The following is a 16,028-nucleotide window of genomic DNA, read 5'->3' on the forward strand; positions in this document are numbered from 1 at the left end:
TAAAAACATTACTATAAATAAATAAAACATGCAAGAGAAACTATTTTTGGGGTCAATAAAGTATAAATTGAATACTTTGGACAGAACCAATGAAGGTATGTCTCTAAAGAAAACTTAACCAAAAAAAAAAAGGTGTAGGTGAGACAACTGAAAAAGATTGGGGAAAAAATGTCAGAGTCTACAGAGATCCTATATAGAGATTGCTTTGGAAGGGTTTTTAAATGATCATTCTCCTTAAAAATGAAAATGAAGAAGTAACAGGAAGTCAGAAATAATACTTTACTAGTGGTTTTATGCAAGAAAAACAATTTTGAACTACAGTCAACTGATGCACACACACTCAAAGAGCCTTTCTCTACATCAAAAGATAGGTGAATAAATGTACATTTATGTGTTTTAGGTCAAAATAAAATGCTTAAAATGGCCTTTTGTTTTTCAGTTAATCAATGACCCATTTGTCCCAATCAAGTTTGATAAGAGAATTTCTGGGACTTCACAAGGCTACTGTAAAAATTACACAACAGTGAGTATCTGAAATACTTTGTAAGCTATTATGTGTAATTCAAATATAAAGTATTTGTACTGATATAAGTAATGAATGCCTGCCACCACATTTTAGTCCTTTTGATGGCATACACTGAATGCAGACCAGGAGAAAAAGTAGGAAATTTGAGAAACTCATTATTTGCTGAGTACTTCTTTGGAATATTACAGATGTGGCTAAATATTATTCACAGTAAGAAAAGAGCACTCAAAAGGACAGACATGCCCTCACAGTTTGATGTCTGGTGGGGATCCACAATAAAGGAAAAGAACATGTTTGAGTCAGAACAGAGACTATAAACCTCAATTGTTACCACATAAAAATAACTTCTTTTCAAGGAGCTTTGGTAGCACAATGATAAACACTCACTGTTAACCTTTAGGTTATTTCGAACCCACCAGTCACTCTGCAGGAGAAAGCTGTCACATTCTACTTCCATAAAAATTAAACCAAACCAAACTCACCTCCATCAAGTTGGGTTTCCAAGGCTGTAAATCTTTACAGAAGCAGACTGCTTCATCTTTCTTCCGCAGAGCAGCTAGTGGGTTTGAACCACCGACCTTCTGGTTAGTAGCCAAATGCTTTAACCACTACACCACCAGAGCTCCTTTCTGAAAAAATTACAGCATTGGAAACCCTATGGGGCACTTCTACTCTGTCACTATGAGTCTGAATTGATTTGACAGAAATGGGTTTGGATTTTTTGTTCTTTTGATCTCACTAAATGAATCCTCTTGGTGGTGTCTATTTGCCAGTTTTTAAACTCATACTATATTCCCACCTGAGCTTCCAGGAACTGTGAGTGTCCGCGACAGGAGAGCAGACCGTGCAATGCGGCCATCTTCTCATAGTCCAGGGGGCTGTTCCACAGGAACTGTAACAAACATGACTGGTGGAGGTGTACTCTGTAGAGCTTGCCAGAACTCCAGTCCAGTACCAGGGACCCTGACAGTGACTGTAAAGGACTATGAGGTAGTATATCAATCATTTCATTTTCTCCTGGCCAAAATAATAATAATAATAATCAGTAAATGTAACAACAACAAAACTCCATCCCATCCAATATATAAATATCAAAATCAAAACACGCCCAAATACCCATAGGGAAAAAAACTACAGCCATACCTATCAGAAAGAGACTGTGACAGATGAAGTCTGGATGTTGAATGTTAAGTAGATGAAAGAAATGACCTGGTGAGTAAACAGCCACATAACAGTCTGTGAAAGAGAAAGATGTCAATCATTTACATGTAGGAAGAGCTGTCCAGGGTCAGATAAAGCCCAGAACATCACATTATCTCTGTTTTCTTTGAACCTCTCAAAACACAAAAGTTTTTACTAATGTAATAACAAACTGCCTGCTGTCAGTAGGTTTTATAAACCAACTAACACCTTCTGTTTTTGTTTAAATTGTTACTACTCAGATCTCATTTCTTTCTATCTGTGGCTAATATTTTTAAGATATTTAATTATAATTATTTTAACTTATACCCACAATTTTATTCTAACTGAATTGTGCTTTTATATGAATCTAAAGCATCTCAGAGTAAACAAGAATAAAAAATATCAAGTAACATGAATTGTTCCTTAATTTGATAGGCTGGAAATAGCTTATAATGGGAATTTTTTTCATAGTTTCTGCCAGTTTAGTTCCCAATGTTTGCTCAATCATTGGCACCATCATCATCATCACTTTGTTTAGATAACCTTTAAACTGATAGCCATCAAAACAATTCTTCTCACACATCCTGACACTTTGTGAAGTGCTAATTTATTTGCTTGTGTGGCTTGCTGGCTAGAATTCACACCTTCACCATCCCTGCATTAGATATTTTTGTACACACAAGAACATTTACACCCAGATTAAGACGAGATGCAAAAATAAGTTCCTGAGGAATGGGAGGGTAGAAGTAAGTCTTCGCCAATAATTTTTCTCGAATCTTAGAAAAACAGAGGAACTCACGTAGTAGTACTGAATTTCATATAGATGAGACATTTAGATTATAAGTGAGCCAGCTTTAACTAGACACAAAGAAACAGAAGCTAAACATTTGCATAGAAGGTATTCTGTGGAGAGGAAAAGAAAGAGGATGTGAAACCCTAACCCACTGATTTACAATGTCCCATCAGTCATGTGGCTTGAGTGATGTTAAAGTACTCAGCACAAATGGTTACAATAATCTTATTATTATGCCACACTTAGGGGAAAAAAAACAACACAAATAGTAACACAGTATTAGTGGAAAGGGATTCAGAATCAAATGACCTAGGTTAATACCTAGTCCTACCACTGACCAGAGTGGTACTATGTCTCTCAGAGAGGGCCATTTAGAAATATTTGAGCGTATTTTGGGTTATCACAGTCACTGGTGTTTGGGTGTGTGTGGGGAGGTGGGTAAGAAGGATCTCCTGGCATTTGGTGAGAGGGCTCCAGAGATGTTAAATCCCTCACTGTGTAAGGCTATCTCACACAAAGAATTTTTGTTTCACCAAAAATGTCAATAGTGTCTGCGGCAGGCTTAATAATAAACCAAATAATAATAATAATACAACCAGACCCATCACCATCAAGTCAACTTTGACTCACTATAGTGACACTATAGGACAGAGTAAAACTGCCCTGTAGGGTTTCCAAAGGCTGTACATCTTCATGGAAAAGATTGCCACACCTTTCTCCCTCGAAGTGGCTAGTGGGTTTGAACCACTTGGTGAGTTCAAACTGCTAACCTTTTAGTTAGCAACCAACTGTTTTAACCACTGTGTCGCCAGGGCTCCTTAGGCTTAATAATGACCCCCCAAAAAATGTCTACATCCTAATCCCCAGAACCTGAAAATATGTTAATTTACATGGTAAAAGAGACTGTGCAGACTCAATTAAATTAAGGATCTTCAAATGGAGAGATTATCCTGGATTATCCAAGTGAGACCATTGTAATCACAAATGTCAGAAGGAGATTTGATTACAGAAAAGGAGAAGGTCATGTGATGATGGAAGAGACTACAGAGGTCTCTCTAGTCTAAGCTAAGGAATGCCAGCCTCAGCCTCTAGATTCTAAGGGAGGCAAGGAAAGAATTCTTCCCTACAGCCTACTAGAAGAAACTAGTCCAGCTCACTTCTTGATTTTAGCCGCTTAAGACTCATTTCAGACTTCTTACCTCCAGAAGCACATGAGAAAATATTTATGTTGTTTTAAGTAGCAATTTGTTACAGCGGCAATAGGGAACTAATACAGTGTCCCTGTGAAGAGACAAGAAAGAAGCTTATGCACAGTTCTTGCACGTTCTGAGCCTCAGTTTCATTATCTGTAAAATGAAGATGTCACCAAGCAGATTTGTTTTAAGAATCAAGATAACTTTTAAGTAAAATAGCCAGCATACAGTATTCATTAAACAAATGGTAACTTTTTATTTGTAAACATCTTTTTCTTATATATTGATGTTTTGGGTTCATGGAAAACTTCCCAAAACTCTATTTTTTAACATATTTATATTTTTTGTATTTAATATATTTAATTTTTATATTTTATATTTTTAATATTTTCAGTCACCCACCAGCCACTCCTCAGAAGGAAGATTGGGCAATCTACTTCTGCAGAGATACCACCTTCGAAACCCAAGATGGGGTCACTATAAGTTGATCAACTGGATGGCATTGAGTATTTTTCCCCCCGACCGGGTTACAATCAGGGAAATCATACATAATTAATACCAAGAAACGTATCACTCAAAAAAGGAATACTGTTGTCATAAAAATTATCTCCAAAAGAGTTTTAATCTTGGGTACAATTTTTGCCTATAAAATAAAATGTGCTTGTGAAGGAAAGCAACTTATTTAAGCTGGCCTATTTTTACAAATCTCTCCATACTCTAAAGACCACAGATTAAATCATGTCAGCCCTTTTCAAGAATACATTCCCATGAGATTATAAAAAGGAATGATAATTTTGCCCTCATAAAATGCTTCAGTTTTTCAGTGGAAAGTTTCCTACATCACCCTTGTGATGGGATGCTGATATAGCACTGCTGATAAGAATCAGGTCCCAGACCCACAAAACTTTATATTTGTCTCTCTTATCACAGGAAGCAATAGAACCAGGCCTTTCTAAGGCAATTTCCCACAGGTTCAGAGATCAAGTTAAAATTTGCCACATACAGGCCCACTTAGCATAAAATACCTAACCTCACAATCCTTCTGTCTATCACTCTCCAGTTGATTCCAACTCATAGAGACCCTATAAGACAAAGTATAACTGCCCCATAGGATTTCCAAGACTGTAATCCTTATGGAGCTCTGGTAGCATCATGTCTAAGGCACTTGACTGCTAACCAGAAGGCTAGAGGTTCAAACCCACCAGCCACTCCCCAGAAGGAAGGTTGGGCAATCTACTTCTGTAATGATACTGCCTCGGAAACTCAAGAAGGGGTCGCTATGAGTCGGGTCCGACTTGACGGCACATAACAACAACAACAATCTTTGTGGAAGCAGACTGCCACATCTTTCTCTTAGAGAGTGACGGATGGGTTCAAAGCAACAATCCTTCAGTTAGCAGCTGAGAGCTGAACCACTGTGCCACCAGGGCCCCTTACCTCATCAATAGTATTGTTCAAAATAACAATCTTTGTATAGACTTTCCTGTCATTTTTGGTTCTCACTTTGCCCAGTTCCCTCACATTACACCTTCCTAAACCTTTGATATGATAGTAGATGGACTGGGAACAATGATGGAGGAAGCTATCCAAGAATCTTGCACTCTAAATTTGAAGTTTCCTTCTTTAACTGTTGTGCCATATTCCATATGCAGCAAGTAATAGTTCTGTTACTTAGTCACATGACAAACTGTTTTTGTCCCTTATACCAACTGGCGGGAGCTCTGGTAGCATAGTGGCTAAGGCACTTGACTGCTAACCAGAAGGCTGGCGGTTCAAACCCACCAGCCACTCCTTGGAAGGAAGGTTGGGCAATCCTACTTCCATAGTGATACTGCCTCGGAAACCCAAGGAGGGGTCGCTATGAGTTGGGGCCGACTCGACGGCACATAACAACAACAACAACAACATACCAACTGGCATGGTAAAAAAGCTTTCAGTATAGAGGTTAGAGGTACAATAAATCCCATCTTTGTTTTCCTCTTTACAGACTCATTTAATATGTTCAGGTTCCCTTTACCATATTTATTCAAAGAAAGCCACTCACTCAAGCTGATCCATACTACAAAAGCATAAGAAAGTTTGCCTCCATAACTATAGTATGTTTGCATTGTTTCAAATCTTAAATTTGTAGCAATAGAAAAGTAATATAATTTAGTTTCTTAAAGAAAGTATGTATGGATCAGCTTGAGTGAGTGGCTTTTCTTTGAATAAATATGGTTCTCTACAAAAGGTAGATGGTTCCCTCCAAAAGTCTAATGGTGATAAGGGCTTCTTTCCAGACAAACCACCTCCCATCAAGCTTCAAAAAGGTTACAGACTGTCATCACAATCCAAGTCCCAAAGAGGCATGAGAAAATGGGGTGCACAAAGAAGAAATGAGATATAGAAGCTTGAAATAAGCATATATTGTAAGGAACAGGCAGAACAAAGAGACAAGACCCTCTGTTACCTACCAAGGTTGAGAAAAGTAACTCCCTTTGTCACATGTGAGTCAGCACTCCCAAGAGCAGCAGTGAAGGTTTTGCTGAACCCTGCAGAAAGAGTACAAGATGTAAGGGAAAGGACATAAAGAAACAAACAGTGGTACTTCCACCCAAAGCAATGACTCTGTAACACTCTCAATACTTTGTGAAATTGATAAAGCAAGCATCTTCAAACTTACAGATTTCATGGTTCCCAAAAATTCTCCAAAAGCCAACATTGAGGACAGTCACAACCAGTAGTTATTTTGAACTTATTTATAATCTTGAGAGCTGGATTATACAGGGACAGCAGGATCCAAATAAAGGTACTTAAGGATCCAAAAGAAAAGACCAGGTGGTTCATCAGCCCTCATGTCTCAGGGCTAACTGCCACATTTGTTGTCATTAAGACCTGAGATGTCTCCAAGTCACTCACAAATCCCATTTTTAGTTAGAAAGTAACTAAAGTATTCGATTATCTACTAAATTCAGCCTACTGGGCTTCACATTCCCCTTTGCCAACTCTCAATCTTCAGAAGAGTTTTACTTACTGGTTTTAATCATTAGATTTATTATTAGAAAAATGTGTGAAAATTTTCACAAAACCTCAAACTGATTAAGGATGTATATATCTTTATCTAGTGCTGAAATTAGTTTTGGTTTTTCTATTATTGAGAAATTACTTAAACTTTTTAAATCTAGATCTCTAATCCCTGAAGATAATATTAGATACTCATATAGAATAACAAACTCTGGTGTAAGCTGACATACAATTTTTTAAATACAGCCACTCCTCACTTATTGACATGGTTAAGTTTCAAAGACCAGATTGTTATGTGAAAAGCAGCATTATATGAAAATAGAGGATAACCACATCAGATCACAAAATGGAGGATGACTACATCATTACACAGCTGATAAATTACATTCAGGGCTTTGAACTGGTTCATGCTGGTTCAACCTGCTGCTGAGAATTTGCCTTTCCACCACAGATATATTAAATCAGAATCTACATTTTACCAAGAGCCTCATACAGAAGACTCACCTGGTGATCTTGTTAAAATATAGATTGTGATTCAGTATATCTGGGGTTGTTGTTGTTGTTATGTGCCATCGAGTCAGCCCTGACTCATAGCGACCCCTCCTTGGGTTTCCGAGGCAGTATCACTACAGAAGTAGGATTGCCCAGCCTTCCTTCCGAGGAGTGGCTGGTGGATTTGAACCACCAGCCTTCTGGTTAGCAGTCAAGTGCCTTAGGCATGCAAATTCTCATCAGGGGGTCAAACCTGAATAAACCAGTTGAAAGCCCTGATTACATTATTATATAACTGCAAAACCACTGAGAATCATGGTCTACCCAAGCTGACACATAACCTTAACCATCACAGCCAGTGTTACTCTTGTCTCACACCTTGGTATTCATTTCTGTCAGATGTATGTCGTTAAAGTGCAAAATAGTAGATGTGTTGACCAAAATCTTTCTTTTAAAAATTTTAACTCCATCCATAGTATGTATCATTCAAATACTAATTTTAAGGAACTAAACAGACAAAATAAATACTCTTTGGAACTGGTTCAAACTAAAAATGCTAAGAGTTGAGCTGTGACTGATCAAAGAACTGGGAAGGATGGGGCATTTATTCTTGCTCCCAGCCTGATTGTCAACATATTAATTTCTTGGGCCACAAATGTGTGAAATGGAGTAATTGTATGCTGAGATTATGGAGGCTTTTAACTAAAACCCCATGTAACTTTGTGAATTAAATCGATAGAGAGTTTACCATTAGTGATAATAAAAAAGCAAACAGATTATGCAAATATATCCATTAGGATGGGTCCACAGGCTTAGAAAACAAAGTAGGCCAGGATTAAAAAATATAGTAGATAAAATACTTTAGCTCACTTAATATTCAACAATACTAATTTCTCTAAGAAACATGTATTATCAAAATATCTGTACTTACAGCGATGGGAGGCATGGAATGGACTGATAAAATTTATTGCAAAGAAATAAGACTTTAAAATCTATCTTCTAATATGCTACTGACTTTAAAAAGTGATTATATAAAACTAAGCAAGAAATAAGAACAAATGAAAAGTACCTTTATGAAAGTAAAATACTGAGTATGTGATCTGTTCTGAAGAGTCAAACTTCGGGCTGTAACATACACACAAGCTTCCTAGAAGTCAGAAGGTTTAAAAGAACACTTTAAAATAATCTATGCAGTAGAAAAACAGAGTTTCGTAAGGCACTTAACCTTACTTCTGTTTCTTTAGAGGTCCTCCCTCTTCTTCACAGATTCTTCCCAAATTTTAGACATAATCTATTATCAAGTTGCTGAGAAATTTTAATTCAACAATTATTCAACACACACTACAAGCAATGGACTATGGTAGGCTATGAAAAGATGGGAAAATGATATGAGATCCTGGAAGTCTAGAGAACTGCCTAAAGCTTCATGAGATTCTCCTAACATAGATGCACCAAGTGCCCTATTATCTGGCCCGTCTTCTGGTCATTACCAACCAGTTTATTAAAATGTGTTCACAGAAAGTTTCCAGTCTTGCTATTGTTCTACATGGAAAAGCAAACAGTGATCTACCTTATGTGGCAAGAAGAGCAAACATCATATGCAAGCCCATCTCACCTGTATTCGGGTCACTGAGGACCTTGGCCAAAAGCCAACCCGCAGCATAGGAGGGCCTTTTCAAATGAGTCCTGGCCATCTTCACTTAGCTCGTCACTCCAAAACACCCTCGGCCTTCCTACCTCTTTCAGTGTATAAAACTACAAACTATCTCTCGGAACTAGAAGTTGTTGCCACAAATGATGCTTGAATTTATATTCTAATGCTAACGTTTATGTGATTAACTGAAATAGAAAATTCCAAGGTAGAAAAGAACTTGGCAAGGTTTCAATGTGTAATCCCAGAGTTAATATTAACTAGCTGTATGAATTCAATTATTGCTGTAATTCAGCAGTCCCAATGTTTCCTCTATTATACTCCATTAGTTATTTTATCAAAGAATTATAGTTTTAAAAAAAAATATGCCATTTTTCCATAAGAAGGCTATTTAAGGATATTTATAAACAAGTTGTTACAATGTTTATCGGGAACTCTGATGGCATAGTGCCTAGAGCACTTGACTGCTAACCAGAATGCTGGCAGTTCAAACCTACCAGCCACGCTTCGGAAGGAAGTTTGTGCAATCTACTTCCATAGTGATACCACCTGGGAAACCCAAGGAGGGGTTGCTATGAGTTGGATCTGACTTGATGGCAATGGGTTGGTTGGTTGGTTGGTATAATATCGATCATTTTTGAGTTTTAAATGACATTTAAATCTGCAATGTATTGTTAAAAGTACGTTTTCTTATAAAATCTTGAAAATATAAAAACAAAAAAAGAATTATTTTATCAGATGGAAATAATCCTATTAGCTTTAAAATTACTGTTGTGGTTACTGAGCACATAATGATAATAACTTTTTAAAAATTTGCAGGAGAGGCACTGAGAATAAAAGTAATACCATTACTAAATCAAATATAAAAATAATCCTTATAAGTGTTACAAAAGTCCCCATATATCACTTGGACTACTTTTCAATAAATATTGCAGCTAAAACCTAGTAGTTAATCCAGTTCTTTTATGTAATATGAATTCTGATTCCTACATCTGAGTATGATTTTCCCCAAGATTGTAAGAATGATCTAACTCCAGGAAATGAATTTATAAAACATACAAATCAATAATGCTAATAATAAAAAATTAATAATTGATAAGCAAGGAGAAGAAGCTACAATGATCTACCTAGTAATAGACTAGAGTTAGAGACATCAGTAAGAATGCTTGTGTAGCTTTATATAGTTACAATGATAACATATAGAAATATTTACAGATAAGTGAATATATACATAGATATTTTCTTTCCTGTGTCAGCTGACAAGCCCTAAAATTAATGACACTCCAATAACAATGAGCCACTTATCATCCAGATCTTGGTTTCTAATCCTGTTTTCCAGGGTTCCTTGGAGAAATGGCAGGTTATTGGATGGAGGCAGAAAATATACAACATAAGCTTAGGGCATCTTGTAGTGCCAGAAACTAAGGAAGTGCTAAAATAACAATAAAAACACCGATGGATGTACTGATTTGCTATTAATTGGGCTGCTGAAGAATGAGGGGAGGGGTGGATAATGACTGTGTGAGTTATCAGGCTTAAATTTAAAATAATAAAAATAACAATACAAAAGAAAAAAGACAACCCATCTCAAACAGACCTGGGGCAAACAAGCCTGCCCACCCCTGCAAAATCATAGGGGGACAGGGACACAGGAGCCAACCATCCAGTATGGTAGCCACTAGCCACATGTGGGTATGGAGCACTTGAAATGTGGCTACTGTGACTGAGGAACTAGTTTTTTATTTTACTTAACTTCAACTAAAATTCAAATAGCCATATATGGTAGTGGCTACTGTACTGGACAGCATAGCTCTCACGCACTGAATCATGATAGTACATTAAATTTACCTGGAATCACAGACACTAGGCCCCACCCCAGATCAATTAAATCAGAATCTTTGAAGGTAAGAATCAGGCATTGGCATTTTTTTAAAGCTTCTAAGAGATTTTAATGTGCAGCCCAAGTTAAGAACCACTTTCTAGAATCAGATACAGATTTGAATCTTGGCTTTTTGACTTACTAAGTATAACTGCATTCGAATTTTGGTGTTGGTGATGAATACTGAATACTAAATACTGAATACTGTGGACAGAAGAACAAACAAATCAGTCACAGGAGAAACACAGCCAGATTGCTCCTTAGAAGAGAAGACGGTGAGACTTGGGTTCACTTACTTTAGATGTATCATCAAGAAAGACCGTTCACTAATAATGTTTGGCAGAGGGTCAGTAAAAACAAGGGAAACGCTCAATGAGATGGACTGACACAACAGCCACAAGCAGCAACAAACTCAAACAGACCAACAATTGTGAAGATGGCACACACACAAAACCAAAGTCACTCCTGTCAAGTGGGGTCTGACTCATAGCAAACCTCCCTTGGGTTTCCAAAGTGGTATCACTACGGAAGTAGATTGCCCAACCTTCCTTCCAAGGAGCAGCTGGTGGGTTTGAACTGCCAGCCTCTGGTTAGCAGCCAATTGCCTTAAGCACTACGCCACCAGAGCTCCCAAAGATGGCACAGGATCCAAATACGTTTGGTTCTGCTGTACGTAAGTTTGTCATGAGTCAGAACTGACTTGACAGCAACTAGCAAGTGTATTACCTCAGACAAGTTAATTAAACTCTCTAAGCCTTAGTTTCCTCATCTGAAAATATGAAAAATAACAGAACCTACCTCATATGGTCTTTACGTGAAAATTAAATGAAAGAATGTATATAACTCTCTGGCAAATAAATATATGGCTATAAAGGTTACTATTTTCATTCCAGGATAATTTTGTTGCTGTTTACAAGTAGGGAGAAGTCTCAGTTTGAAGGAGCAAAACATCTCTTAATGGTGTATCCAGAGATGTTTAATAAATATTCATCAATGACGAGGATAACATCTCAAAGTTGGCTAGGCTTCAGGAAACCATTTAGACAATGAAGGCTATTATGGACAAAGTTTTCCAGGGGAAATTATATCATTGGAACAATTTTTGATAGGCCCTATAAAATGCAAAAACACTGGCCTAATTCTGGGACCTTGTGAACAGCAATCCTTGCAACTGTAGGAATAGAAAAGAGAATTTAGATTTTTCACCAATCATCCCTCCCAGTACTTGGTGTCCAAAAGACAGCCATAGACTTAGGACATAGAAATTATCTGTGTGAATTTAGAATCTTAAATAATACGTAAGTGTCTTGACACCAGCAACAGCACTTTTGCACATATTCAACTCACATGAGCACACCCACTGCCCACAGTTTAACCTCTAATTCCTAGTAGGGAACTGATTTCATTTCTAAGGGCAGGAAAAATTCAGGATAAAGATGCTTCCAAGAATGTCAGAAATAATGCTAAAAGGATAAGGCAGCTCCCAATGGCTAAATGTGAGAACTGCATATTGCTGTGGTTAGGTGCCATTACATTGGTTCCAAATCAAACGACCCTATGTACCATAGAAGGAACCACTGTCCAGTCCTGAAGCATCTTCACAATCACTGCTATGTTTGAGCCCATCACTGCAGCCTGTGTCACTCAATCTCATTGAGGGACTTCCTCTTTTTCACTGACCCTCTATTTTACCAAGCATAGTGTCCTTCTCCAGAGACTATTTTTTTCCTGATAACATGTCCAAAGTATGTGAGACAAAGTCTCATCATCCTCGCTTCTAAAGAGCATCTGGCTGTACTTCTCCAAGACAGATTTATTCATTCTTCTGGAAGTCTGTGGTGTATTTAATATTCTTTGGCAACACCATAATTCAAATATATCGATTCTTTTTCAATTTTCCTTATTATTAGTCAGCTTTCACATGCATGTGTGGTGATTGAAAATACCCTGGCTTGGGTCAGGCACACATTAATCCTGAACGTGACATCTTTACTTTTTAGCACTTTAAAGAGGTCTCCTGCAGCAGATTTGGCACCGGTGTTTCAAACGCCAGCAGGGTTACTCATAGTGGGCAGGTTCCAGCGGAGTTTCCAGAATAAGACAGAAGAAGGAAGAAGCCATCCACTTCTCAAAGAATTGGCCAGTGGAAACATAATGAATAGCAGTGAGACACTGTCTGATATATTGCTGGAAAACTTTATGAATAGCCTTAAAACATTGTCCAATATAGTGCTGGAAGATGAGCCTCTCAGGTTGAAGGGCACTCAAGATATGACTGGGAAGAGCTCCTCCTCAGAGTAGAGCTAACCTTAATGACAGGGATGGAGTAAAGCTTTTGGGACCTCCATTTGCTGGTGTGGCATGACTCAAAATGAGAAGAAACAGCTGCAAACATCCACTAATAATCAGAACATGGAATGTACGAAGTATGAATTGAGGAAAATTGGAAGCTGTCAAAAATGAAATGGAACGCATAAAGACTGATATCCTAGGCATTACTGAGCTGAAATGGACTAGTTTTGGCTGTTCTGAATCAGACAACCATATGATCTACTATACTGGGAATGACAAATTGAAGGGGAATGGTGTGGCATTCATCATCACAAACAATGTTTCAGGATCTATCCTGAAGTACAGTGCTGTCAGTGATAGAATAATATCCATATGCCTACAAGGAAGACCAGTTAATACTATTATTCAAATTTATGCACCAACCACCAAAGCCAAAGATGAGGAAGTTGAAGATGTCTACCAACTTCTGCAGTCTGAAATTGACCAAACATGCAATCAAGATGTGTTGAGTATCACTGGTGATTGGAATGCAAAAGTTGGAAACAAAGAAGAATCACCTGTAGTTGGAAAATATGGCCTAGTGATAGTAACGTTGCTGAAGATCGCATGATAGAATTTTGCAAGACCAACAACTTATTCATTGCAGATATCTTTTTTCAACAATACAAACAGCAGCTATACAAGTGGACTTCACCAGATGGAGTACACAAGAATCAGATTGACTACATCTGTGGCAAGAGGTGATGGAGAAGCTCAATATCTTCAGCCAAAACCAGGCAAGGAGCTGACTGTGGAACAGATCATCAACTGCTCATATGCAAGTTCAACTTGAAGTTGAAGACAATTAAAACAAGTCCCTGAGAGCCAAAATATGATCTTCAATATATCCCTCCTGAATTTAGAGACGATCTAAAGAATACATGTGATGCATTGATCACCAATGACTGAAAGTAGGAGGAATTGTGGGATGACATCAAGAATATCATCCTTGAAGACAGCAAAAGATCATTACAAAGACAGGAAAGGGAAAAAAGACCAAAATGGATGTCAGAAGAGACTCTGAAACTTGCCCATAACAGAGAGTAGCTAAAGCAAATGGAAGAAATGACAAGATAAAACAGCTGAACAGAAGATTTCAAAGAGCAGCTCGAGAAGACAATGTCAATTATTATAACAAAATGTGCAAAGACCTGGAGTTAGAAGACCAAAAGGGAAGAATACACTAGGCGTTTCTCCAGCTAAAAGAACTGAAGAAAAAAATTCAAGCTCGAGTTGTAATATTGGAAGATTCTATGGGCAACATATTCAATGATGCAAGAAACATCAAAAGAAAATGGAAGGAATACACAGAGTCAGTGTACCAAAAAGAACTGGTCAGTCTTCATCCATTTCAGGAGGTGGCATATGATCAAGAACCAATGGCACTGAAGGAAGAAGTCGAAGCTGCACTGAAGGAACTGGTGAAAAACAAGGCTCCAGGAATTGATGGAATACCCACTATGTTTCAGCAAACAGATGCCACACTGGAGGCACTCACTCGGCAATGCCAAGAGATTTAGAAGACAGGTACCAGGCCAACTGACTGGAAGTGATCCATATTTGTACCCACTCCAAAGAAAGGTGATCCCACTGAAAGTGGAAATTATTGAACAATATCATTAATATCACATGCAAGTAAAATCTTACTGAAGATAATTAAAAAATGGTTGCAGCAGTATATTGACAGAGATTCCAGAAATACAAGCTGGATTCAGAAGAGGACACAGAATGAGGGATAGCATAGCTGATGTCAGATAGATATTGGCTCAAAGAAAAGAATACAAGAAAGATGTTTACTTGTATTTTATTGACTATGCAAAAGCATTCTATTGTGTGGATCATAACAAGTTATGGATAACATTAAGAGAATGGGAATTCCAGAACACTTAATTGTACTCATAAGGAACCTGTACATAGACCAGGAGGCTGTCATTCAAACAGAACAAGGGGACACTGCATGGTTTAAAATAAAGAAGGGAGTGTGTTTCACCATACTTATTCAATCTGTATGCTGAGCAAATAATCTGAGAAGCTGGACTATATGAAGAAAAACATGGCATCAGGATTGGAGAAAGGCTCATTAGCAACCTGGGTTATGCAGACGACACAACTTTGCTTGCTGAAAGTGAGGATGACTTGAAGTATTTACTGATAAAGATTGAAGACTACAGTCTGCAGTATGGATTACACCTCAATACAAAAAATACAAAAATCCTGACAACTGGGCCAATAAGCAGCATCATGATAAATGGAGGAAAGACAGAATTTCTCAAGGACTTCATATTACTTGGTTCTACAATCAATACCAATGAAAGTAGCAGTCAAGACATCAAACGACATATTGCATTGGGAAAATCTGCTGCAAAAGACCTCGTTCAAGTGATGAAGAGCAAAGATGTCTCCTTGAAGACTAAGGTGCACCTAACCCAAGCCATGGTATTCTGAATCACCTCAAACACATGTGAGACCTGGACAATAAATAAAGAAGACAAAAGAAGAGTTGATGCTTTTGAGTTTTGGTATTGGCAAAGAATACTGAAAGTACCATAGACTGCTAAAAGAACTAACAACTCTGTCCTGGAAGAAGTGCAGCCAGAATACTCCTTGGAAGTGAGAATGGCCAGACTTCATCTCACCTACTTTGGTCACGTTGTCAGAAAAGACCATTCGTTGGAGAAGGAGATCATGCTTGGTAAAGTGGAGTGTCAATGAAAAAGGAGAAGGCCCTCAACAAGATGGATTGACACAGTGGCTGCAATGATGGGCTCAGTTGTAGCAAGGATTATGAGGCTGGCATAGGACCGGGCAGTGTTTCATTCTGTTCTACACAAGGTCACTATGAGTTGGAGCCAACTCGATGGCACCTAACAACAACAACAACGGCAGCAAATGATGGTCCCAAAAGCTTTACTCCATCCACATCATTAAAATCGACTTATTTTGAAGAGGCAGTTCTTTCCCAATCATATTCTGTGTGC

General features: G+C 37.9%; 1 protein-coding gene across 1 annotated transcript in view; it reads right to left on the reverse strand.

Moving 5' to 3' along the window:
* LOC103200239 (gamma-secretase activating protein) overlaps positions 1 to 16,028 on the reverse strand; it is a 111,609-nt gene that overhangs the window by 48,247 nt on the left and 47,334 nt on the right. The window contains exons 13-16 of the mRNA XM_007944677.2: positions 8,259 to 8,336; positions 6,148 to 6,225; positions 1,670 to 1,762; positions 1,326 to 1,543 (exon numbers count right to left, since the gene is read on the reverse strand). Coding sequence (XP_007942868.1) covers positions 1,326 to 1,543; positions 1,670 to 1,762; positions 6,148 to 6,225; positions 8,259 to 8,336 — 467 coding nt within the window. The remainder of the gene's footprint in view (positions 1 to 1,325; positions 1,544 to 1,669; positions 1,763 to 6,147; positions 6,226 to 8,258; positions 8,337 to 16,028) is intronic.

Source organism: Orycteropus afer, unplaced genomic scaffold, assembly GCF_000298275.1.
Source record: "Orycteropus afer afer isolate SDZICR_OR568_19922 unplaced genomic scaffold, OryAfe1.0 scaffold00007, whole genome shotgun sequence".
NCBI lineage: Eukaryota > Metazoa > Chordata > Mammalia > Tubulidentata > Orycteropodidae > Orycteropus > Orycteropus afer.